The sequence below is a fragment of the Muntiacus reevesi genome, chromosome 22 (genome assembly GCF_963930625.1).
Source record: "Muntiacus reevesi chromosome 22, mMunRee1.1, whole genome shotgun sequence".
In the NCBI taxonomy this organism is placed as follows: domain Eukaryota; kingdom Metazoa; phylum Chordata; class Mammalia; order Artiodactyla; family Cervidae; genus Muntiacus; species Muntiacus reevesi.
This window is the reverse complement of record NC_089270.1, coordinates 31,218,154-31,245,859: the sequence shown is the minus strand read 5'-3', so window position 1 is coordinate 31,245,859 and position 27,706 is coordinate 31,218,154. Positions and strand designations below refer to the sequence as shown.

Genomic DNA, 27,706 nt, shown 5'->3' with positions numbered 1-27,706 from the left:
ACCCATTTACTTTTATATAATTTTCATCAGCTTTCATCTTGGCATGACATTTTTCTAAATCTTAAACAGTTAAAAAATTCCTTGAAAACGGATTTTGAAAGGAGGTGCTGAACTGTGAAAAGCCATTTTGTCACGGGAAGACAGGAGCCTTTTCATAACTCCTTCCTGTTGAAATAAGCCGGAAGAATTCCACCTATGGGGCATTCCTGCTTTGGGACCCAAATGCAGCTATTCCCTTTTCCTCTTCTTTCCTGTTTCAGCAAACTTGCGGCAACAAAACAGAAAACATTTTGTGACGACAAATACAGCAGTTGCCACACAGGCCAGCAGGAACCCGATCACATCCAGAGAGTGGTACTGGAACCAGGTGAGGTCGTGGGCGGCTGGCCGCAGGTCCTTGGCTCCTTTGTGGCGCATGACGAACTCAATCCAGAAGATCGCTCGGTCAAGGGGCTTTATAGGCTGATCACGTTGAATGGTTGATAACCACATAGCATTCTGTTTATACCTGAAGGAAAATCAAAGAGACTTCAATTTATAGAATGAACTAGAAAAGTTAAATATGTGAAATTTCCATGCAGAGAGAGGAAATGAGTGCCACATAGAGTGGAAGAACAACTGATTGTTTTTCTAAGAGATAATTATAGAGATCTAAGCTCATCGACCTGGAGAAGGAAATGGCAACCCACTCCAGTATTCTTGCTGGAGAATTTCATGGACAGAGGATCCTGGCAGGCTACAATCCATGGGGTCGCAAAGACCTGGATATGACTAAGCAACTGAGCACACGTACAGGAGCTTATGGGCTAGAATTTGTTGAATGCATAGGATTTCAAGCTGTGAAGAAAAGAGAAGACAAGAGAGGAGAAGCATTTGTAGCCTGAGAATGGAATAAGTCAAATTGTGAAGGTGAAAAGAAAAGAAATACATGACTTGAGCTATCCAGTAAGGAACTGTTAAGAGATCTGGTGGAGAAGCTTTGAAACACTATCATAATCCAGAGATAGGAGGTAAATACATCATGAGCTACAGAGACATGGCCAGACTGCACTGGCCAGGAGTTGGTGTCGACCTTACATTAGTGAAGCAGGGGTTAAAGTGTGGAAGTGAATTGCCTTCGTTTAAATCCTGACTCTGACACTTACCTTGCTGCCTGCTTTTTAAACTCCCTTTCTCAGTTTTTCACTGTTAAATGGAATGCATAGCAATAGTACCCTATCTGACTATTTGGAGGAATAATATATTGATCCTTAGATGTATTTAGTGTATAGTAGACTCAGTAAATGTTTCCTAATACTATTGTTGTTTTCCTCACTAGTTATTTTAGAATACAGGGTGTGCCAAACATTTCACCTTCAGGCTTTGCAGTTTTATTTGTTTTTACTGTTGAAATGATGATGGACTAACAGACAAGGAAGGAGGAATAAAGCGATATGATGCATGAACTTTAAATAACATTGTGGTAACAACGGCGGTAAATTCTCTCCCTTTCTGTAAAAAACTCAGGGGGAGTATTGGGTGTTTGAGAAGAGGGTATTAGTTCAGAAATACTTTTAATAGACTAGGGAAAGTTTATAATGAAGAAGTTACTTAATATGTACAATGGACTTAGAACAATGTGTACCATATCATAAATAGTCAATATATATAAAGCAGTACATTATCTTTGTTTGTTGATGCTAGCTTTACATTATTAAAAATTAAAAAATACACAAAGATACTAGAGAGAGTTACTTTTACATAAAACTGCCTACTGAAACATATATTTCTTTTAAAAAGAAAGAAAATATTCTTCTAATGCAGTCTTTAGTGTAATATTTGTGTTAAAATTAAAATAAAATAGCACTGTTTTTAAAGCACAAATGTCCATTGTGCTATTATTACGAATATAGTCTCAAAATGTTTTTTTCCAAAGTCATCATAAAACAAAAGGGGGAAAATACATACATCATATTTGTGATATTAATGATAATAATATTACTCAAGTTAAACCATGAAACAATTTGAAAACAAAATGTTTCTGGTTTCAGAAAATTTGTTTTTTACATAGGAATGTCCCAACATGTCTTTTCAAAGTCAATTACTTTTTGATTTTACAGTTTTTCAAAACAAGACAAAAACAACCTAAAGAAGAACTAAGAATGTACCTACATTTGGACTTCCCAGGTGGCATTAGTGGTAAAGAATAGTCTCAAAATAGTTGTAATTAGATAGTTCTAGATGTTTATATCTTTCATCTTTGATGGAAAAAAATATTAGCACAGAAAATTTGAAAAGTGCTCAATGTAATGAGAATTTGAGATGGATCATGTCATGGTGATTTACTAAAATTAGATCATTTTAGAAGAGTCTAAAACATTTTAGGAATTCATATGCTGAAGGAAACTTGTAAGTATGCAGATGAGTGCTTGAAGAGTTCATGGTTTCCTACTTTAACTTTGTTCTCAGTGCTTCGTCTTAATCCTTGCTACCATCAAGGGATTCTCCTCATTCTGCTGAGGAGCTCTTTCAAAATTTCTCCACCATCCTTAAGCCTCTGACAAATCTTTAACCTACAGCCACCGAAAACACATAATGTGACCCAAAAGCTTACTAAGGACTATTTTCAGAGCATTGAGGAAATCTTACTCCTCATTGTTTTTACTGAAGACTCCTTGCTGCCTCTTGTGTCTTCCTGTGAGAATGCCTCTAGAAATAGTATGTAGTAAAACATATATGTGTATGTGTATATATATACATATATATATATATACTCACGAAGGATTGTTAATGACTTGCTTCAGTGCTTTAAGAAAATCTGTTTTTGACATTGTTTCCAAGTCCAATCTGACAGCTGCTCCCTTGGCCTTCACTCGGTTGATGTTATCAGGTTGCTCAGCAAACAAAGGAAGGCCCACCATAGGGACCCCGTGGTAGATGGCCTCATAAATGCCGTTGGTTCCACCATGAGTTATAAAGGCCTTGGTTTTTGGATGACCTAGGATTGTGTGAATTTCAGTAAAATTATTAATTAAAAGTCTTAAAAATGAGAAAAGGGCATTAGAAGACACTGAAAGCAAGCAATTTTTAAAAAATATATATAACTATTAATTACACATAGGAAACTGCATTTAAATTGCTTTCGGAACTCAGTGCAAGAATCCACTAAGTCTGCTGAAGAGGTAAGTGAAGACTTCATGAAAGAAGTACTTTACCTTTTGCATGTCATAAATGAATTCAAGATCAGCAGGTTATAGCTTGAAAGAATACTCTACATAAAATAAAGTGAATGAAAAAAATACTAGAGGAGGGCATGTCAGAAATATATTCTCTTAAAGAAACAGTAAAGTCATTCAGTCCGATAGAACGGGTGACAAGGCCACAGGAAGGGTAATGGTAGTGGTACTGGAACCAGAGGATGGAAAAGCTACATTACCATAAAATGTGTAATTGCCTCCAGGAAATGATTGCGGAATTTTTCCTACAGAAAATGAAGGGTCATTGGTAATAAAAGAGGAGCTGGTATTTTTCAGTGGAACTTAAAATATCCATACAGGGGGAAAAGATAGAGAATTCAGAGACAGAACAACAATCTGTGAAGTTCTTTAAAAGTTCATGGCTAGAAATGATTACGGCTAAAATAATACATTTTGATTCTGAGTATAAGAGACATCACTATGTTTAATAAAGTGACAGTTGCTATATTTTCTCCTATTTTCACCTAGAGCTGGAAATAAAAATAAAAGAGTAAAGTTTTCTTTTTGAATGTTTCAATAATAAATGCTCGGTAAGTCTGTTTCCTGTTGAAGTATGATCACTCTGCTCAGCTGTTACCCATGCTTTCAATTGTTCTACCAAGTCTCACCAAGAAGGTCATTCTGGGGGATCCACTTATACAGCCGAGTATTGGGTCCTAAGGTGTCTGGTTTCTTGCCATCATGTCTCCATAGAACCTGTTAAAGTAAAGAAAATATTCCGTAAGTTGAATTTCAAATTTATAGGAATAGAATTCTAAAGAGATTGAAGACATCTAGTTAAATGTCTTCCATATGACACTTTGTCACATTCTATATGAAATATGGATGATGCTGGGAAAGATTGAAGGCAGGAGGAGAAGGGGACAACAGAGGATAAGATGGTTGGATGGCATCACTGACTCAATGGACTTGAGTTTGAGTAGCCTCTGGGAGTTGGTGATGGACAGGGAAGCCTGGTGTGCTGCAGTCCATGGGGTCACAAAGCATCAGACACAACTGAGTGACTGAGCTGAACTGAACTGATGACAGTTAAGGAAACAAGGGCATGAAATCTTAAGTTATGATATCTACTAATACACTGCCATCAATAGGAAGAACTACATTTTATGAACTTATTCAGCCAGGTGTGGTATACACTAACGACATCTCACACGTGATGCTATAGAGAAATGAGATCTTGAACGGCAAATTTAAATATTTAAGAAATTGTTATGTGGTCTCCATTCTATTCCAAAAAAGTGGCAAATTATTAATAACATACATTTATTTGCTTTATTTCATACACTAGCTCTCATTTTAAAATTAATTGTCTCTTACTATTTCCTTTTGGATTCATAGTAAGGACTTGACTTATATACACTTACTCATATAGCTTAAGTTATTTTTATGAAAGTTTTACATCTTTTGATTTACAAAAAGGAATATATTCAATCAGTCAATTATGACAATTAATATTTCTGCTTATTTAATAAGTTAATTAATAACAAGTTAATTAATGCTATTTAGGAAGATAGCTTCTTTTAGATTACAAATTATTAAACACTACTTCCAAGAAAGTGTTTATTAGCAATTTTGGCATGAATCCAGTATATTACCACTTTTCTAGGTTAGGAAATTCTTTAAATTTAGAAAAGAAGAGCCTGTCAGTAATTTGTAACTATTAATAACAAAACAGCTGTTGGTAAAGTTCAAAAACTGTGGTGCTAAATTAGTACTAAGCAATCTTCATAAACTGGATTATAATTTTTAGTTGTTTAACTTCTATTTGCTATGTGAATATGAAGTAGTTTTCCAGCAAAAAATTAGCATGTGTGGTTAGGAGAATACTACAATATCAGATAGTAAACTAAAAAAGTAATTCACAAACATCCAAAGACCCTTGGTGTATTTTATACATTAGAAAATAAGTTACTACCATATTTTATGGAGAAGGAGGCAGCCAATCCTTTTCCATGCCAGTCTTTCTCATGCTTGGTTCCTTCTTACAGCCTCTTTTCTTTCCTCAGTTCAGAATAGTAATAGAAGCAGAGTCCATTAAGGACCAGACTTTACAATAAACAGGGTTCACCCAAAGGGCAGGACCCCACTTTCACCCTTTCTCTTTGCTCTTTCTGCCTCAGACTTTGGCAGGATTGTCAACCAAGAAGGCTAATGTTTCTCTTTCTCTGAATCACTGTGGCTATATGGATACCTGGCAGCAGCTTGAGGTGCCCTAACCATACTTTCTCTGTGTAGCAACCAGAAAAGGACACTGAAGAGGGCTGTTTCAGCACTTAGGAAAAGGAAAGGGGTTGGGATTTCTTGGCAGGTAGAAATTTCAAGGCGCATTTCAGATTTTTGTCAATATTGCTTAACATTATTGTATTATTGGGCTTCCCTGGTGGCTCAGATGGTAAAGAGTCTGCCTGCAGTGAGGGAGAACTGGGTTTGATCTCTGGGTTGGGAAGATCCCCTCAAGAAGTAAATGGCAACCCATTCCATTATTCTTGCCTGGAAAATCTCATGGACAGAGGAGTCTGGCTACAGTCCATGGGTTTGTAAAGAGTCGGTATTATGCCTACATTAAAATTTAACCTCTGAGAATACTTGTGTGTGTATATATATTCCTCAGGAGCCCATCAAGGTAAAGGAGTAAACTACACAACAAAATCTGATAATTTTTTTCCTGCCTACAATACTATTATAATGCCAAAATTCATACTATACCTCTTAAACATATCTCATCTTGATTACAATGTTAATCCAAAGTTATTGTCAATCAAAAACACACTGCATACCACTTTAACACCTGCCATGTATATTTTGTTTTTTATAAATATCTCCAGTAAGTGGGAGCTATCATAGTAGTTTACCTTTCTTGCAGAAATTGTCCATAATTAGAAATTTTATAGAGTTTAACAAACTCATTAATTGCTGTTGCCATTCAGTTGCTAAGCTATGTCTGATGCTTTGCCACCCTATGTACTGTAGCCCACCAGGCTCCTCTGTCCATGGGGTTTTCCAGGCAAGAATACTGGAGTGGCTTGCCATTTCCTTCTCCAAGTGATTTTCCCAACCCAAGGATCAAGCCTGAGTCTCCTGAATGAATAGGCATACACTTATACTGAGCCACCAGGGAAGCCCAACTTATTAAATAGTTATCCACTATTAAGTTACTGTGCGTACCTTTTGTGGAATCTGGGCAAGAGCTGATGCAATCATATTGGCTCTTTCTTCTGTCATGTTAGTGACCATTGACCCCAAAGTAAACACCACAATACCATTTTCTCCAGAGCTCTGCACAAACTCTTCCATTTCCTGTGAAAAAAGCATTTTCTCCATCACAAAAGAGCAACAGCATAGCAAGCATTAACTTAAGGGTGGCTACAAACACTAGTTAGAAATTATTCGGTTCAGTAGAGTCGCTCAGTCGTGTCTGACTCTTTGCAACCCTATGAACTGCAGCACGCCAGGACTACCTGTCCATCATCAAATCCTGGAGACCACCCAAACCCATGTTCATTGAGTTGGTGATGCCATCCAACCATCTCATCCTCTGTCCTCCCCTTCTCCTCCCGCCCTCAATCTTTCCCAGCATCAGGGCCTTTTCAAATGAGTCAGCTCTTCGCATCAGGTAGCCAAAGTATTGCAGTTTCAGCTTCAACATCAGTCCTTCCAATGAACACACAGGACCGATATCCTTTAGGATGGACTGGTTGGATCTCCTTGCAGTCCAGGAGACTCTCAAACGTCTTCTCCAACACCACAGTTCAAAAGCATTAATTCTTCGGCGCTCAGCTTTCTGTATAGTCCCAACTCTCACATCCATACATGGCCACTGGAAAAACCATAGGCTTGACTAGATGGACATTTGTTGACAAGTAAATAATGTCTCTGCTTTTTAATATGCTCTCTAGGTTGGTCATAACTTTCCTTGCAAGGAGTAAGCGTCTTTTAATTTCATGGCTGCAATCACCATCTGCAGTGATTTTGGAGCCCCCAAAAAATAAAGTCAGCCACTGTTTCCACTGTTCCCCCATTTATTTGCCATGAAGTGATGGGACCGGAAGCCATGATCTTAGTTTTCTGAATGTTGAGCTTTAAGCCAACTTTTTCACTCTCCTCTTTCATTTTCATAAAGAGGCCCTTTAGTTCTTCTTGACTTTCTGCCATAAGGGTGGTGTCATCTGCATATCTGAGGTTACTGATATTTTTCCCGGCAATCTTGATTCCAGCTTGTGCTGCCTCCAGTCCAGCGTTTCTCGTGATGTACTCTGCATATAAGTTGAATAAGCAGGGTGACAATATACAGACTTGACATACTCCTTTTCCTATTTGGAACCAGTCTGTTGTTCCATGTCCAGTTCTAAGTGTTGCTTCCTGACCTGCATATAGGGTTCTCAGAAGCAGGTCAGGTGTTCTGGTATTCCTATCTCTTTCACAATTTTCCACAGTTTATTGTGATCCATATAGTCAAAGGCTTTGGCATAGTCAATAAAGCAGAGATAGATCTTTTTCTGGAACTCTCTTGCTTTTCTGATGATCCAGCAGGTGTTGGCAATTTGATCTTTGGTTCCTCTGCCTTTTCTAAAACCAACTTGAACATCTGGAAGTTCACTGTTCACATATTGCTGAAGCCTGTCTTGGAGAATTTTGAGCATTACTTTACTAGCATGTGAATGAATGCAATTGTGTGGTAGTTTGTCCATTCTTTGGCATTGCCTTTCTTTGGGATTGGAATGAAAACTGACCTTTTCCAGTCCTGTGGCCACTACTGTGTGTTTTTCACATTTACTGACATGTTGAGTGCAGCACTTTCACAGCATCATCTTTCAGAATTTGAAATAGCTCAACTGGAATTCCATCACCTCCACTAGTTTTGTTCAAAGTGATACTTCCTAAGGCCCATTTGACTTCACATTCCAGGATGTCTGGCTCTAGGTGAGTGATCACACCATTGTGATTATTTAGGTCATAAAGATCTTTTTTGTACAGTTCTTCTGTGTATTCTTGCCACCTCTTCTTAGTATCTTCTGCTTCTGTTAGGTCCATACGATTTCTGTCCTTTACTGAGTTTGTTTACACTTTTTTAATGTCACAGTAGGATGTACTATGTGTAACTGCTTTGAACGTGTAGTTGACATCAAACTAAATAAAGCTCCTGTTTGAGCTGTGTTTGCCTGGAATTCTTTTAGAGTTATTCTGTTGAATAACCCCAGATCCTCATCAATTAAAAATAATTTTGTCACTAATATACTAGAATAAATCCACATTGCTCAATGCACTCTCCTAAATAAATTGTATGCTTGGAATTTTATCAGAATTATTTTGTCTTGTAGTCCTTCATACTTTCCAATATAAAATTTTTATCTTCTATATTAGAATAATTCCACGTTGCTAATCATACTCTACTACCAAAAAAAAAAAAAAAAAAAAAAAAAAAAAAATGCAGAGAGGAAAGTTTCCTGAATAGCTAGTGAAAATGATATACTTATTTTTTAAACTTCTTTCCTTTTTTTCTGTTTTAATTTCATTATTTTTTTCTTCTGGAGAATAATGACTCAACCCTTCCATCATAAAATGTATATTTTTTTGACCCTACTTATGATCAAAAAAATTTTTAAAACTATTTTTAACAGAAAAAAAGAAAATGGAATCTTTTTTCAAACTTTAACCTTGCAAATTACACTGTGTAGAGAATTTGTTAAAAATGTAATTTGACCCTGATGATATCAGTCTTAACATGAAGGTCACTAAACTTTCCTATGACTCATATGGTGTGTACATGCTCAGTCACCTCAGTCATGTCCTACTGTTCACAACCCTATGGATTGTAGCCTACTAGTCTCTTCTGTCCATGGGATTCTCCAGGCAAGAATACCAGAGTGGGTTGCCATGCCTTCCTCCAAGGAATCTTCCTGACCCAGGGATTGAACCCACATCTCCTTTGGCTCCTGCATTGCAGGCAGATTCTTTACCACTGAGCCATCAGGAATGACTGACTCACACGGTCCATCCAGGTCATAGGTATATTTCCAGTGACCTTAAGCAGTATTTAAAGTTACCTGTCATTAGTATTTTGTCTCATTGTCTTACTACTCAAAGCTGATTATTCTCTGCTATGGAAGATGCATCTCTATCATTTTGTAATACATCCTTTCTTTAAAAATTAATCACTGATGTGGACTGATTATTCTTCTTCTCTGACATCTTTATGAAAATAACATAAGCTTATGGCAAAAGCTTGCAAAACACAAAAAGCTCTAAAAATGAAATAAGATATACTACTGAGTAGGAATATTCTTAGTTTAAAATTTATACACTTTTTTTAAAGAATAAAATATATTTGACATAAAGCATTAGTAATTTAAGGCATATAATGTATTGATTTGATACATTTATATATTGTAATAAGTTTGGCATTTTAATGATAGTTTGCATCTCCATAATGTCACATAATTATACTTTCTCTTTTTGTGGTTGTAGTAACTAAGACAAGTTTGGAAAACTCAGCAGTGGCCATAGGACTGGAAAAGGTCAGTTTTCATTCCAATCCCTAAGGATGGCAATGCCAAAGAATGCTCAAATTACTGCACAATTGCACTCATCTCACACGCTAGTAAAGTGCTGCTTAAAATTCTCCAAGACAGACTTCAGCAATACATGAACCGTGAACTTCCAGAAGTTCAAGTTGGCTTTAGAAAAGGCAGAGGAACCAAAGATCAAATTGCCAACATCTGCTGGATCATCAAAAAAGCAAGAGAGTTCCAGAAAAAATCTATCTCTGCTTTATTGACTATGCCAAAGCCTTTGACTGTGTGGATCACAATAAACTGTGGAAAATTGTGAAAGAGATAGGAATACCAGACCACCTGACCTACCTCTTGAGAAACCTATATGTAGGTCAGGAAGCAACACTTAGAACTGGACATGGAACAAACTGGTTCCAAATAGGAAAAGGAGTATGTCAAGTCTGTATATTGTCACCCTGCTTATTCAACTTATATGCAGAGTACATCACGAGAAACGCTGGACTGGAGGCAGCACAAGCTGGAATCAAGATTGCCGGGAAAAATATCAGTAACCTCAGATATGCAGATGACACCACCCTTATGGCAGAAAGTCAAGAAGAACTAAAGGGCCTCTTTATGAAAGTGAAAGAGGAGAGTGAAAAAGTTGGCTTAAAGCTTAACATTCAGAAAACTAAGATCATGGCATCCGGTCCCATCACTTCATGGCAAATAAATGGGGGAACAGTGGAAACAGTGGCTGATTTTATTTTTTGGGGGCTCCAAAATCACTACAGATGGTGATTGCAGCCATGAAATTAAAAGACGCTTACTCCTTGCAAGGAAAGTTATGACCAACCTAGAGAGCATATTAAAAAGCAGAGACATTATTTACTTGTCAACAAACGTCTGTCTAGTCAAGGCTATGGTTTTTCCAGTGGTCATGTATGGATGTGAGAGTTGAACTATAAAGAAAGCTGAGCACTAAAGAATTAATGCTTTTAAACTGTGGTGTTGGAGAAGACTCTTGAGAGTCCCTTGGACTGCAAGGAGATCCAACCAGTCCATCCTAGAGATCAGTCCTGTGTGTTCATTGGACGGACTGATGTTGAAGCTGAAACTGCAATACTTTGGCTACCTGATGCGAAGAGCTGACTCATTTGAAAAGGCCCTGATGCTGGGAAAGATTGAGGGCGGGAGGAGAAGGGGACGACAGAGCATGAGATGGTTGGATGGCATCAATGACTCAATGGACATGGGTTTGGGTGGACTCCGGGAGTTGGTGATGGACAGGGAAACGTGGCGTGCTGGGGTTCATGGGGTTGCAGAGAGTTGGACACGACTGAGCAACTGAGCTGAACTGGTCTCAGTATGCTTGATGGTTATAATATTGTTGTCTAAATTCACTGTTCTATACCTCATATCTCTAGCTCTTATTTACTCTGAGATGCAAGTTTTGTACCTTAAAAAACATCTCTTTATTCCTCCCAGCCCTTAGCCCCTGGTAACCACTACCATATTACTCTCTTTTATTAAAAGTCTGACCTTTTTAGTGTCCACAAATGCCAGGAACCAGCACAGGAGATCCCACCCATGACAAGATCATGAGGAGAAGGCCTGACAAGCAAGGCAGATCAGGACTTCAGGAATTTCGAAGAGCTGCCCCCGGTGCTCACCTTAAAGGTGATATCTGTCTTTCTGATGCTTGCTTCAATAGACTACTCCCTAATTTCTGTGACACAGGCAGAAGGCCTTCCCCAATCTCTTTCCAAATAAGAATCAATTTAGAACTTTAATCAATAAGTTTCCCAGGTGGTGGTATTTTATGAGATTATCCAGGGTGAAAGGAATGTTCCAATTTAAACTCCTTTGCTGGTATTTTAACCATAACACAAATGTGTTTATGCCCTTGGTACTAATATGCATGATTGCTTATAATACCCTAATCATAAAACAGCATAAAGAACCTGATCACATATAGGCCCTAGTAGGCACAGAGCCCTTCGGGGGGTGAGGAAGCCCTATTAGAGAACATAAAAATATTATTCTAAAAGTGGTTATAGTTAAAGATTTAGAAAAATAAGAGTTTAAAATTGTTAATTTTAACCAGGAATGCTAAACAGGGGCTGCCTCAATGGAGCTGCAGAGTTTTTGTGTGGTAAACCATTTAGATAAATTTAACTGATAACTTCTGCAACAGGACTGACCTTTGTGTTCATTAAAGAATAGATTATGGACAGAGGAGAAGCCAAGATGGCGGAGCAATAGGACGGGGCGACCACTTTCTCTCCTACAAAATCATCAAAAGAATAACTGAACGCACAGCAAACTTCACAAAACAACTTCTGGTCGCTAGCTGAGGTCATCAGGCGCCCAGAAAAGCAGCCCATTGTCTTCAAAAGGAGGTAGGACAAAATATAAAAGATAAGAAGAGAGACAAAAGAGCTAAGGACAGAGATCCGTCCCGGGAAGGGAGTCTTAATAGAGGAAGTTTCCAAACACCAGGAAACCCTTGCACTGGCGGGTCTGGGGGAAGTTTTTGAATCTCGGAGGGCAACCTGACTGGGAGGGGAAAAATAAGTAAAACCCACAGATTACGTGCCTAAAAGCAACTCCGAGCAGAAAAGTACCCCAGATGCCCGCATCCGCCACCAGCAAGTGGGAGCGGAACGGAGAGGAGCGGGCGGCATTGCTTAGGGTAAGGACAGGGCCTGAGTGCCCTGAGGACAATCGGAGGGAGCTTTTGTGAGTTACCAACTTAAACTGTGGGAGAGCAAGAGAGAGAGAAAATTAACCGGCCCGAACACACTGCCGGCCGTTTGCAGAACAAAGGGACCGAGAAAGTCCAGAGAATAGCTCGCAGGCTGCGGACCGGCCCAGCCCTGCCTGAGGCAGGAGGCAGGGGTGAGGGGAAAGGGGCAGGCTCGGCCCCAAGGACCGCATCCCCTACCGCACTGCAAACAGGCCTCCAGTTTCTAACCAAAGACTTCCTGAGATTCTGGATGGTCGACATCCGCCGAGAGGGTCGCAGCGAGACACAGGGTGCAGGCACCCGACCGGCGCGGGTGGGGACTGAGGCTGTATTGCGGAGGGGAGAAGGCGCGCCGCCCCAGGGGAGAGTGCGCCCGCCAAGCTCCTGGCTGCCTGAACCGCTCAGACGGGGAAGGCACAAAATGCAGGCGCAGCTTTTTATTTTGCGCTTTTGTGGAACACCCGAGGGCTGGAACCGCGCGTAGCACAGGGCATGCTCCATATAGAACAACCGGGAGCCTGAGCAGCTTAGAAGGGGAAAGCAGCGCCAGCCCCTCCCCGCAGCGCGACGGAACTAGCAACCTGAACAAGATACCACCCCCACCCGCCTTTGTCAGGGCGGAAATTAGACACTGAAGAGACCGGCAAACAGAAGCCAAATAAACAAAGGGAACAGCTTCAGAAGGGACCGGTGCAACAGATTAAAATCCCTGTAGGTAACACCGACTACACCGAATGGGGCCTGTAGACATTGAGAAGTGTAAGCTGGAACGAGGAGCTATCTGAAACTGAACCGAACCCACACTGACCGCAACAGCTCCAGAGAAATTCCTAGATATATTTTTACTTTTTATTTTTAAGTAAAAAAAAAATTTTTTTCTTTTTTATTTTTTCTCTTTCATTTTCTTTTAAAATTCCCTATTACTCCCCCATTACTCCTTAACTTTCATCTTCATAGATTTTTATGATTTTTTTAATTAGGAAAAATTTTTTTCTTGTTTTGTTTTTTCCTTTTTCTCTTCTTTTTTCTATTTTTCTTTTTCTCTTATTTCCTTTTAAAGTCCTCTATTACTCCTACACTACTCCTTAATTTTCATTTTCATTACACTATACCTTGCAAAAAAAAAAGAGAGAGAAGCTCTATTTTTAAACCGAACTTCATGTATGTTTCTAAAATTTTTTTTGTGTTTTGGTTTTTGTTTTTAATATTGTATTTTCAAGAGTCTAACCTGTACTCTAGATTTTTAATCTTTGTTTCTCAGTATATGATATAAATTGTGGACATTTAAGAATCCAATATTCAGATCCCATTTTTATTCATGAGTGTGTTGATTACTCTCTCCCAATCTTGATTCTCCGTTTTCTACCTCAGAACACCTCTATTTCCTCCTTTCCCCTTCTCTTCCCAATCCAATTCTGTGAATCTCTGTGGGTGTCTGGGCTACGGAGAACACTCTGGGAACAGACAACTTCGTAGATCTGTCTCTCTCCTCTTGAGTCCCCCTTTTTCTCCTCCTGCTCATCTCTATCTCCCTCCTCCCTCTCCTCTTCTTCATGTAACTCGGTGAACCTCTCTGGGTGTCCCTCACGGGGGAGAATCTTTTCACCATTAACCTAGAAGTTTTATTATCATTGCTGTGTAGTTGGGGAAGTTTTGAGACTACTGGAAGAATAAAACTGAAATCCAGAGGCAGGAGACTTAAGCCCAAAACCCGAGAACACCAGAAAGCTCCTGACTACATGGAACATTAAGGAATAAGAGACTGTCCAAAAGCCTCCATACCTACACTGAAACCAACCACCACCCAAGAGTCAATAAGTTCCAGAGCAAGACATACCACGCAAATTCTCCAGCAACGCAGGAACATAGCTCTGAACGTCAGCATACAGGCTACCCAAGGTCACACCTAACACATAGACCCATCTCAAAACTCATTACTGGGCACTCCATTGCACTCCAGAGAGAAGAAATCTAGTTCCACGCACCAGAACACTGACGCAAGCTTCCCTAACCAGGAAACCTTGACAAGTCAATCGTCCAACCCCTCCCAATTGGTAAAACCTCCACAATAAAAAGGAACCACAGATCTCCAGAATACAGAAAGCCCACTCCAGACACAGCAATCTAAACAAGATGAAAAGGTAGAGAAATACCCAACAGGTAAAGAAACATGAGAAATGCCCACCAAGTCAAACAAAAGACAAGTCAAACAAAACAAAAGGAGATAGGGAATCTACCTGAAAAAGAATTTAGAATAATGATAATAAAAATGATCCAAAATCTTGAAAACAAAATGGAGTTACAGATAAATAGCCTGGAAACAAAGATTGATAAGATGAAAGAAATGTTTAATAAAGACCTACAAGAAATAAAAAAGAGTTAATTAAAAATGAATAATGCAATAAATGAGATCAAAAACACTCTGGGGGGACCAAGAGTAGAATAACGGTGACAGAAGATAGGATAAGTGAGGTAGAAGATAAAATGGTGGAAATAAATGAAGTAGAGAGGAAAAAAGAAAAAAGAATCAAAAGAAATGAGGACAACCTCAGGGACCTCTGGGACAATGTGAAATGCCCCAACATTTGAATCATAGGAGTTCCAGAAGAAGAAGACAAAAAGAAAGGCCATGAAAAAATACTCGAGGAGATAATAGCTGAAAACTTCCCTAAAATGAGGAAGGAAATAGCCACCCAAGTCCAAGAAACCCAGAGAGTCCCAAACAGGATAAACTCAAGGCGAAACACCCCAAGACACATATTAATCAAATTAACAAAGATCAAACACAAAGAACAAATATTAAAAGCAGCAAGGGAGAAACAACAAATAACACACAAAGGGATTCCCATAAGGATAACAGCTGATCTATCAATAGAAACTCTCCAGGCCAGAAGGGAATGGCAGGACATACTTAAAGTAATGAAAGAGAATAACCTACAACCTAGATTACTGTACCCAGCAAGGATCTCATTCAGATATGAAGGAGAATTCAAAAGCTTTACAGACAAGCAAAAGTTGAGAGAATTCAGCACCCCAAACCAGCTCTTCAACAAATGCTAAAGGATCTTCTCTAGACAGGAAATGCAGAAAGGTTGTATAAACGTGAACCCAAAACAACAAAGTAAATGACAACGGGACCACACCTATCAATAATTACCTTAAATGTAAATGGGTTGAATGCCCCAACCAAAAGACAAAGATTGGCTGAATGGATAGAAAAACAAGATCCCTATATATGCTGTCTACAGGAGACCCACCTCAAAACAAGAGACACATACAGCTAAAAGTGAAGGGCTGGAAGAAAATATTTCACGCAAACGGAGAACAAAAGAAAACAGGAGTCACAATACTCATATCAGATAAAATAGACTTTCAAATAAAGGATGTGAAAAGAGACAAAGAAGGACACTACATAATCATCAAAGGATCAATCCAAGAAGAAGATATAACAATTATAAATATATATACACCAAACATAGGAGCACCGCAATATGTAAGGCAAACGCTAATGAGAATGAAAGAGGAAATTAATAGTAACACAAAATAGTGGGTGACTTTAATACCCCACTCACAACTATGGACAGATCAACTAAACAGAAAATTAACAAGGAAACACAAACCTTAAATGACACAATGGATCAGCTAGACCTAATTGATATCTATAGGACATTTCACCCCAAAACAATCAACTTCACCTTTTTCTCAAGTGCACATGAAACCTTCTCCAGAATAGATCACATCCTGGGCCATAAATCTAGTCTTGGAAAATTCAAAAAAATTGAAATCATTCCAGTCATCTTTTCTGACCACAATGCAGTAAGATTAGATCTCAATTACAGGAAAAAAATTGTGAAAAATTCAAACATATGGAGGTTAAATAACACGGTTCTGAATAACCAACAAATCATAGAAGAAATCAAAAAAGAAATCAAAATATGCACAGAAATGAATGAAAATGAAAACGCAACAACCCAAAACCTATGGGACATGGTAAAAGCAGTGCTAAGGGGAGGGTTCATAGCATTACAGGCTTACCTCTTGAAAAAAGAAAAAAGTCAAATAAATAGCTTAATTTACACCTAAAGCAACTAGAGAAGGAAGAAAGGAAGAACCCCAGGTTTAGTAGAAAGAAAGAAATCTTAAAAATTAGGGCAGAAAAAAATGCAAAAGAAACTAAAGAGACCATAGCAAAAATCAACAAAGCTAAAAGCTGGTTTTTTGAAAAAATAAACAAAATTGACAAACCATTAGCAAGACTCATTAAGAAACAAAGGGAGAAGAACTAAATTAACAAAATTAGAAATGAAAATGGAGAGATCACAACAGACAACACTGAAATCCAAAGGATCATAAGAGACTACTACCAGCAGCTCTATGCCAATAAAATGGACAACTTGGATGAAATGGACAAATTCTTAGAAAAGTATACTTTCCAAAACTGAACCAGGAAGAAATAGAAGATCTTAACAGACACATCACAAGCAAGGAAATCAAAACTGTAATCAGAAATCTTCCAGCAAACAAAAGCCCAGGACCAGATGGCTTCACAGCTGAATTCCACCAAAAATTTAGAGAAGAGCTAACACCTGTCTTACTCAAACCTTTCCAGAAAAATTGCAGAGGCAGGTAAACTTCCAAAGTCATTCTATGAGGCCACCATCACCCTAATTCCAAAACCAGACAAAGATGCCACACAAAAAGAAAACTACAGGCCAATATCACTGATGAATATAGATGCAAAAATCCGTAAAAAAATTCTAGCAAACAGAATCCAACAACATATTAAAAAAATCATACATCATGACCAAGTGGGCTTTATCCCAGGAATGCAAGGATTCTTTAATATCTGCAAATCAATCAATGTAATACACCACATTAACAAATTGAAAGATAAAAACCATATGATTATCTCAAGAGATGCAGAGAAAGCCTTTGACAAAATTCAACACTCATTTATGATTAAAACTCTCCAGAAAGCAGGAATAGAAGGAACATACCTCAACATAATAAAAGCTATATATGACAAACCCACAGCAAGCATTACCCTCAATGGTGAAAATTTGAAAGCATTTCCCCTGAAATCAGGAACAAGACAAGGGTGCCCACTCTCACCACTACTATTCAACATAGTCTTGGAAGTTTTGGCCAAAGCAATCAGAGCAGAAAAAGAAGTAAAAGAATCCGGATAGGAAAAGAAGAATTGAAACACTCGCTGTTTACAGATGACATGATCCTCTACCTAGAAAACCCTAAAGACTCTTCCAGAAAATTATTAGAGCTAACCAACGAATATAGTAAAGTTGCAGGATATAAAATTAACACACAGAAATCCCTTGCATCCTATACACTAACAATGAGAAAACATAAAGAGAAATTAAGGAAACAATACCATTCACTATTGCAACAAAAAGAATAAAATACTTAGGAGTATATCTACCTAAAGAAACAAAAGACCTATACATAGAAAATTATAAAACCCTGATGAAAGAAATCAAAGAGGACACAAACAGATGGAGAAACATACCGTGTTCATGGATTGGAAGAATCAATATTGTCAAAATGGCTATTCTACCCAAAGCAATCTATAGATTCAATGCAACCCCTATTAAGCTACTAACGGTGTTTATCACAGAACTAGAACAAATAGTTTCACAATTTGTATGGAAATACAAAAAACCTCAAATAGCCAAAGTAATCTTGAGAAAGAAGAATGGAACTGGAGGAATCAACCTGCCTGACTTCAGACTCTACTACAAAGCCACAGTCATCAAGACAGTATGGTACTGGCACAAAGAGAAATATAGATCAATGGAACAGAATAGAAAGCCCAGAGATAAATCCACAAACCTATGGACACCTTATCGTTGACAAAGGAGGCAAGAATATACAATGGAAAAAAGACAACCTCTTTAACAAGTGGTGCTGGGAAAACTGGTCAACCACTTATAAAAGAATGAAACTAGAACACTTGCTAACACCATACACAAAAATAAACTCAAAATGGAATAAAGATCTAAATGTTAAGACCAGAAACTATTAAACTCCTAGAGGAGAACATAGGCAAAACACTCTCCCACATGAACCACAGCAGGATCCTCTATGACCCACCTCCCAGAATATTGGAAATAAAAGCAAAAATAAACAAATGGGACCTAATGAAGCTTAAAAGCTTTTGCACAACAAAGGAAACTGTAAGTGAGGTGAAAAGACAGCCCTCATATGGGAGAAAATAATAGCAAATGAAGCAGCAGACAAAGGATTAATCTCAAAAATATACAAGCAACTCCTGAAGCTCAATTCCAGAAAAATAAATGACACAATCAAAAAATGGTCCAAAGAACTAAACACACATTTCTCCAAAGAAGACATACAGATGGTTAACAAACACATGAAAAGATGCTCAACATCACTCATTATCAGAGAAATGCAAATCAAAACCACAATGAGGTACCATTACACTCCAATCAGGATGGCTGCTATCTGAAAGTCTACAAGCAATAAATGCTGGAGAGGGTGTGGAGAAAAGGGAACCCTCTTACATTGTTGGTGGGAATGCAAACTAGTACAGCCACTATGGAGAACATTGTGGAGATTTCTTAAAATGCTGGAAATAGAACTGCCATATGACCCAGCAATCCCACTTCTGGGCATACACACTGAGGAAACCAGATCTGAAAGAGACACGTGCACCCCAATGTTCATCGCAGCACTGTTTATAATAGCCAGGACATGGAAGCAACCTAGATGCCCATCAGCAGAAGAATGGATATGGAAGCTGTGGTACATATACACCATGGAATATTACTCAGCCATTAAAAAGAATTCATTTGAATCAGTTCTAATGAGATGGATGAAACTGGAGCCCATTATACAGAGTGAAGTAAGCCAGAAAGATAAAGAACATTACAGCATACTAACACATATATATGGAATTTAGAAAGATGGTAATGATAACCCTATATGCAAAACAGAAAAAGAGACACAGAAGTACAGAACAGACTTTTGGACTCTGTGGGAGAAGGTGAGGGTGGGATGTTTCGAAAGAACAACATGTATATTATCTATAGTGAAACAGATCATCAACCCAGGTGGGATGCATGAGACAAGTGCTCGGGCCTGGTGCATTGGGAAGACCCAGAGGAATTGGGTGGAGAGGGAGGTGGGAGGGGGAATCGGAATGGGAAATACATGTAACTCCATGGCTGATTCATGTCAATGTATGACAAAACCCACTGCAATATTGTGAAGTAATTAGCCGCCAACTAATAAAAATAAATGAAAAAAAAAAAAAGAATAGATTATGGAAAACAGCTTTGCATTCACCTAGGTCATAAAATGTCAATAGGCCCCAAGGCCACAAGATAATGTACAAGACCCTCATCAACAAAGAAGTACTCAGAAATCAACCTGGTTTCTTGAAGAACAAGCTGATGTAATGTTAAACTATCTTCCCCTTAGAAATGTACTAATTTAGGGTATAAAAGCCATGGCAATAAATAAAGCATTGCCAGACTCTGCCAGACTCTGCACCCCCCGTCTGGTCACTGTCTCCCTGTCTCTCTTTCTCTCTCTCTCCCTCGCAGACTTGGCCCTATCAAAGCTGGTCTCACGTGTCTTCTCTCTCTCGCCGATGCCGTTCATCCTGAGGGTACCCCTGGATCCGGCTGAGGCTGGACCCCGGCACACAAACAAGGAATGGGTGTGCGTGCTTAGTCCCTCAGTCATGTCTGAGTCTTTGCGACCCCACAGTCTGTAGCCTGCTAGGCTCCTCTGCCCATGGGAATTCTCCAGGCAAGAATACTGGAGTGGGTTTCCATGCCCTCACATACAAGGCATATCATCAGTGTTGGTCTTTTCAAAGATAAACAAAAGTGACAAACTTTAGCTAGACTCACAAAGGAAAGAAGACTCATAAATAATATTAGAAATGAAAGAGAAGACATTAAGCTGATATCACAAAAATACATAAGGTCATAAGATACTGTTGTGTAGAATTATATATCAACAAATTACATATCACAGAGAATAGATAAAGTTCTAGAAATATATAATATATCAAGACAGAATCAGGAAGAATTAGAAAATCTGAATAGTTATAATGAGTAAAGATATTGAACCAGTAATCAAAAATCTCCCAACAGAGAAAACACCAGGACTATATGTCTTCACTGACAAATTCTATAAAATATTAATATTTGCTGCTGTTGTTGTTGAGTCACTAAGTTGTGTCTGATTCTTTGTGACTCCATGGCCAGTAGCATGCCAGGCTACATTGGGTTCTCCAGCCAAGAATACTGAAATGGATTGCCGTTTTGTTCTCCAGGGGATCTTCCCAGATCAGGGAGTGAATCTTTATCCCCTGCATTGGCAGGGAAATTCTTTATCACTGAGCCACCAGGAAAACCAAATTATACATTCTTTTTTTCCTTCCTATTTGTGTGTGTGTTATAAATTTTCAGTGATCTGAGTTTAACTTAGAATCAAATTTATTTCCTGGGCCATAGGTCCTGGTCCATAGAAATATGTGTATTTCAGAATTTGGAGGAAAGAATTCTGAAAATTTTGGAGGAATTTGATGCTGGTGACAATTAAAATCTAAAATATTCCTTCAAGGTCAGGGAACTGCATCCACCATGACACACATGGAAATGGTCATCACTGCATTGTTGTCCAAGCTCTTTAACTCAGAGACCCCATGCCCACACTCACTTCTGAGCCCATTCTCAGCTCTTCCTTGGAGGCCACAAGCAAAGTTATATCAACAAGGGGAAAGACTATATAACCAAAAAGACCCCCTACCCAAAGGGTTTTCTCCTAAGATAGTTTTCTCAGGCTTTAGAAATGGCTTCTAAATTGCAGGGTCCTTTCTTGTTTTGCATTCCAGGAACCCTAGGTATCCACTGGTTGGAACTCAAGGATTCTTAAACTCCCCTGTGGTAGGGACATTTAACATGCATACGTGTGATTCTTTTTTCTTCTACTGAAGTATAAACATTATCAGAATCAAAATAATATTAAAGGAAGATTTTCATCTTTGTATATCAAAGAACTGTAAGTATCATTAGTTCAAATATGGTTGGTGAAAATTGTATGAAACTTATCATGAAGTCTTTCATTAGAAAAGATAGTAAGTTAATATCATTTTTGCTTTTTCAACCTGAATCTCTTTAGTTCTCCCACCTGATTCACTTGTCAAGTCTTTTAGGAGTTGCACAGTTACATTTCAGAGACTGCTTAAACAGAATGGACCTCATGTTGTAAATAATAGTATGATTCTCTGAAGAGGATATGAATTTCTCCTCCAAATATGTCTGCATAAATTTGTAATATAGTTAAAAAGCCAAAGAGAGGAAAGTAGTAATTCTGAAGACTATGAAGCTCCATAGAGACTAAAGTGGGATCTCTGTCAGTCCCTCATTTAGACACATCACCACATAGCATGAAGCTCATGCTCAGCACTTACTCCAAGGGCTGAGAATCATCGCTTCATAAACTTTCCCTAAAAAATTAAACAGGAGAGAAGGAACATTTCTAAACTCATTCTACAAGGCCAGTATTACACCTTGTTATCAAATAGACAAGGACATTATAAGTAAAGAAAACTATATGCCAATATCCAGGGTAAATATATATGTAAAAATTCTCATCCAAATATCAGGAAACCAAATTCAACAACACACTAAAAGAATTATATACCATGACCAAGTGGAATTTATCCATGGGATGCAAGGATGATTCAACATCCAAATAAATAGATATAATACATTGCATTAATAAAAGAAAAGATAAAATAGCTTGATTATTTCAACAGATGGAGAATAACATTTGACAAGATAACATCCTTACCTGATAAAACCTCCTATGTATTGGGTGTAGAAGGAACATACCTCAACATAATAAAGACCATATTTGGTAAACTCAAAGCTAACATGATCAACAATGAAAATATGAAAACTTTTTTCTAAGATCAGGAACAAGCCATCATGTCAACACAGTATTAGAAGTCCTAGCTAGAGCAACGAGGCAAGACAAAAAATAAAAGGTATCAAATCAGAAAGGAATAAGTAAAATTGTCATTCCTTTTTGTTTTTTTTGTGGATGACATAATTTTTTTGTACAGATAATCCCAGAGGTTCAACCAAAAACCTGAACTAATCAACAAATTCAGTAAAGGTATAGTATAAAAAATCAACATAAAGAAATTAGGTGTATTTTTTAATACTAATAATGAAACATCTAAAAAATTATGCTATTTACTATATGAGCAAAGATAATAAAATAACTAAAAATAAACTTAACCAATGAAGTGAAAACTCTGCACAGTTATAAGACTTTGTTGAAAGAAATAGTGGAAAAAACAAATAAATGGAAAAACATCATGTATTCATGGATCATAAGAGATAATAATTTTGAAATATCCACACTACTCAATGCCAGCTAGGGCATCACACCTACCAATTTCAAATTATACTATAAAGCTATAATATTTAAGACAGTATGGTATTGGCCTAAAGATAGATAAATAGAACAGTGGAAGAGAATGCAGGGTCCAAATTAAAACTGTATTTATAGTCAATATTTGACAAGGAAGGCAAGAACACCTAATTGGGAAATGTTACTCTATTCTTTGTCTTCTGAGAAAACTAAGCACATGTAAAAAAGTGAAAGGAGATCCCTATAGTACACATGTCACAAAAATGAATCAAAGACTCAACATAAGACTAGACAGCATAGTGGTCTTTAAAAAAAAAAAAAGTGGAGAGAAGCTTCGTTAATATTGGTTTTGATAATGATTTTTTTGAATATGACACCAAAATCATGACAGAAGAAATAATCAATGATAGTGCTATATCAAACTTGAAAGCTTCTTCACAGCAAAAGAGACAATCAACAAAATGAAAATACAAGCTACAGAATAGGAGAAAAGTTTTGCAAATCACATACTGAATGAAAAATTGATATAAAAACTATTGATGCATTTTGCCAAAAGTCTATTCTTTAAAAGGTAATGAAAATTTCTGAGAACCTAATAATTAATAGGAAAGTTATTGTTTGAAGGAATAGTTTTTCTGTATAATGAAATCTCCACAATAATTGACTTGGATTCAAATCTTATTTTACAACTTAATAACAACAGCTACATTTACTGATTATTATCATTATCCTGCTGTTCATCTTTCCTTGTCATTCTCGCTTTCCTTCTAACCTCTCTTCCTACTAACACTATCATGTTCCTGAAATGAGAATGGTGAAATCTTTCAAAATACATGATTAGGTAGTGAAGAACTGTCACTAATCTTATTTCAGCCTTTGGACACTACCATAGGTAGTGAAAATTACCATAGGTAACTCAAACAATTTGCAATCTAGAGAGTTTTCCCTTTGAAAAAGATATCAGTTTAATTTTTCCACCAATAATGAGTAGACAAAAGGATCTCTTAAGAGCTCACAAAATAGTTTGCTGAAGATTATTTCCTTCCTATTTAAGTTTTAACTAAATTTAAAACCAATCATTTTAATTTATAACAGATTATTATCTTGCTTTCCTTCATTAGAAATAGAGGCCTATGAACTGAAGAAATTTTATAATTGGGCAGTTTTCAGATTCAAGTGGTACAAATTATTTGGTCTTTATTATAATCTGCAGAATTTATGATTCCTATATAGGCAGTGTGTATTTTCTCTGTGTTCATTCTGTCAGGCAGCTATGATGTTGAGACCTATGCTCCTCAAGAGAGTTTTGCTGAGGTTTTTGTGTAGGGTTAGTGTAAGCAGAAAACATCTGGCCTGATAGATGAAGTTATTCCTTTTATGCTGTAAGCTATAAAACCTTGGGATTTCAAATGAGGACTGGCTTAAAAGTTGATGTGAAGGCAAGGAAAAGTATTTGGCTGCAAAAATTGTTAGGCCATACATTTATGTTGTCGAAGAATAATTTTCATTTTGTCTAGAGCACAGATGAACAGAGTCAACCCTCAGAAAATAATTCTAGCTTTTCATCTTGCTCATTTAATTGCTGAAACCTTAAGAAATTCTTAACATTGAAATTTTAAATTGTTATTAAATTATATTTTATTTAAATTTTATTAAATTACTTTTATTAACTTTATCTTTTTTCTAATAAAAAAACTTTAAAAATTTACTTTTAAATCACTTCATGGGATATCTGCTTTCTAGGATTTTGCTGGAGAGTATAATCTTGATATTTTGGGAAACCAATCTTGATTCAATTAGGAATTAAATCCAGGTGGCTGGCACACACTGGGTTATTGATAGTATGTAATAGCAGCAAGGCAATGGCACCCCACTCCAGTACTCTTGCCTGGAGAATCCCATGGATGGAGGAGCCTGGTAGGTTGCAGTCCATGGGGTCATGAAGAGTCGGACATGACTGAGCGACTTCACTTTCACTTTTCACTTTTATGCATTGGAGAAGGAAATGGCAACCCACTCCAGTGTTCTTGCCTGGAGAATCCCAGGGATGGGGTCACACAGAGTCAGACACGACTGAAGTGACTTAGCAGTAGCAGCAATAGCAGCAAAATAACAATAGTTAATATTTCTCCTAGACCACTGAGTGTATGTCAGGGACGTTTTGGATGTTTCATATGTACAGTTTTTTCCCCACAAGAACAATATGTGGTTGGCACTATTATCATGACTTAGTGTGGCCATATCTTTTCCACCCTTGTTTCCTGTATTTCGCAGCAACTTGCTAAATTGTGTCCCTTTCTACTCTTCCCCCTTTACAATCCAACCCAGTGACTATATCCTATGTAAGTTTTTTTTTTTTAATGTGATCAAATCTCTCCCTTGACCCTTTTAAAGTTCTACCAAACACCTTTACTAGATGTTTCAAACCCCTCATAATCATCTGTCTCCAAATTACCTCTTCAGCCTCATCTTCCTCTTCACTCAGCCTCTTCCTCTTTTGACTAAACTTGGACTTCTTGGCCACTATTATTACTACTCAACCTGCTTTCCTCTTGTATCCACTTCTGTCCTGTACCTTCAATTATTCCTGAATATCCTTTGGATCTCACCTTAATTATTAATGACTCAGAGATATTGCTGTGATTGCTGTTAGATGTTTCCTTATCATCGTGATCGTTCCATATTGTAAAAATTAACACACACGTTTTATTACTTGTTTGTATTCTGTCTTTCCAGGTAGAGTGTCAAGTGGCAGAAACTGGGTCTCTACCATTTGTCTGCATATTATCACTTACTTCTGGAATATGCTAGTCACTTTATAATTATTTTTTAATAAGTGTCTTATGCTTTATTATGCATTAAATGATGAATTCATAATTTAACTGACATATTCTCAAAATCTCCCAGGTATCCCTCTTTTATTCTGTAATGTTAATGAAATTCAGATACTTGTGTTGGTGTGGAATATGAGTTTCTAATTGGAAGTCACTTTAGTTTCCTACATCACTCTCATTATAATTAAACATTATAAATAAAGAATGTAAAATTATTCCTACAGAAAATGCAAAGTTAAAGAAGAACAACAGAGAAGAGTAGGTGACCTTTGGCAGAGGTTTGGCAGGTTTGCAGTGGAGGCCTCCAATAAATTCAACATTTGGTAGTAGTGGGCAAGGATATTCAAAATCCCAGTAGGATCGAAAGAGCCAAAATTCAGCTTTCCCCATTGTCTCTAATAATGTAGTTGGTCTTCCTGGAAAGAAGATTAAAAAAAAAAAAAAAAAACAAGACTCAGATCAAATGAGAATATTGCCATATGTATATATTAGGTAAGTTTTGGAAAAAAGATTGGAATGATATAGCCAAAGATGTTTGAATGTTTCTGTTCTTTGGTAAAACCAATATATATGTATGTGTATAATATATATTAAACATAAAATATCTGAAAACTGAACTACATAAATAAAAAAAAAATTAAATGCTACCTAGAAGCTTGTGTTACAAATATGTATGTAACTCTTCAATCTACACGTCTTCATTTATTAAGACATTTTATGAGTTTTCTAGTGACTTTTTTCAAGTTAAAAAAGAAGTTTAGTAAGATGGATATACAATTGCTTAGAGAAGTCCTAAGTGTTTCAATTTATGGTTTATGACTCCCCGAGTGTCCTGTATTAATAATGGACCACAGGATTGTATCTTACCCTATCATTTAATGTTTCTACACTATTTATGAGATTGATGGAGCATTTTATATTTTCTTTTCATCATTTTACTTATAATAGACAAATTTCTGTGACTTTATACGAGCTTTTATTCCAAGGAAATTTAGGACTTCATGCCACCAACTAAAAACCTGACTTACCTAGTACTTCACTGTAAAACTGGTCCCACTTCTTCTCATTAAACATCTGGAAGCAAAAGTCAAAATAAAGTACATATATCATATTTTTTACCCTCTCCATGAATGTCATGTGATCACTTAATTCAGACAATATAACAGGTACGTAGGCTGGTGAGTATGGAAGTTTCCCACTCTTCCTTTCAATTGAATAACCAGGAGTGAAGCGAAGACTGTACACTAAAGGTACTTTAAGTATCTCAGCCAACAGCTCCCCACAGGGTCCAACGGTATCTGCAAGGACAACATCAAACCTCGATTCATGTAGTTTTGTCATCAGTTTCTTGTTTGAAACAACTTCTTTACAGATCTTTAGAGTAAGATCAGAATAATGATCAAATAAGCTTTGCAGTGACAAAAGAAATGTCCAAAATGAATTTGCCAGGTCTGTCCATTTCCTGACAAAATGCTTGAAAGCATTCTCAAGATCATCTTTAGTTAAAGATATGGGGAAATTCTCAAATTTGATGGCAGATGGTGTGTTGGGATCAATAAGAATGGAAGCAGAAGATGTCAAAACAGTCACCTCATGACCCCTCGTGACAAGTTCATCCAGAATGATCTTCATATTCATCCAATGACTATATTCCACTGGCCACACCAGCACCTTTCCACAACTCCCAGAGCTAAAGAAACAAGTCATCTGTAGCAGCAGCAGAAGCGAGAGCCATTTCATAGACATCGTGTTCATATGCAGCACTTCTTTAAAGTAACTATCCTTTTGCCATTGCTCAAGCTTATAGCCAAAGAGAAATCAATCTGGAAGTTAAATTATAACCCCTGCATTTCAAGTAAATAGCATGATATAAACAGTCAGCAGGTGTGGAAAGCAGTGAAAGGGCAAAGTGTAGAACGCTTCCAGATAACACAGTGTGTTTCATACACTGCTTTGTCAGTG

At 37.4% G+C, this 27,706-nt stretch overlaps 1 protein-coding gene across 4 annotated transcripts; it reads right to left on the bottom strand.

The window, feature by feature from the left end:
- Positions 1 to 228: 228 nt before the first annotated feature.
- Positions 229 to 27,499, bottom strand: LOC136152775 (UDP-glucuronosyltransferase 2B4-like). 4 transcript variants are annotated; one of them, XM_065914149.1, is made up of 7 exons: positions 27,176 to 27,490; positions 26,773 to 26,824; positions 26,012 to 26,160; positions 6,402 to 6,533; positions 3,845 to 3,932; positions 2,758 to 2,977; positions 229 to 508 (listed from the first exon to the last, which is right to left on the bottom strand). In XM_065914149.1, exons 1-7 carry the CDS (start codon positions 27,488 to 27,490, stop codon positions 229 to 231), a joined length of 1,236 nt encoding a protein of 411 aa, XP_065770221.1. The 4 variants fall into 4 exon arrangements, with proteins under 4 accessions (XP_065770221.1, XP_065770218.1, XP_065770220.1 ...); XM_065914146.1 differs by having other exon boundaries at positions 26,773 to 27,499; XM_065914148.1 differs by lacking the exon at positions 26,773 to 26,824 and having other exon boundaries at positions 26,012 to 26,156; positions 27,021 to 27,490.
- Between the last annotated feature and the right edge of the window lie 207 nt (positions 27,500 to 27,706).

What these genes read in the sequence shown, in the direction of transcription:
- LOC136152775 (XM_065914146.1), bottom strand. Translation starts at nt 27,499, where the DNA reads ATGAACACGATGTCTATGAAATGGCTCTCGCTTCTGCTGCTGCTACAG. An exon ending in GTTTTACAGTGAAGTACTAG is followed by an intron (nt 26,161 to 26,772) that starts GTAAGTCAGGTT and finishes TCTTCTTTCCAG; the next exon opens with GAAGACCAACTACATTATTA. An exon ending in CCCCCAGAATGACCTTCTTG is followed by an intron (nt 2,978 to 3,844) that starts GTGAGACTTGGT and finishes ACACAATCCTAG; the next exon opens with GTCATCCAAAAACCAAGGCC.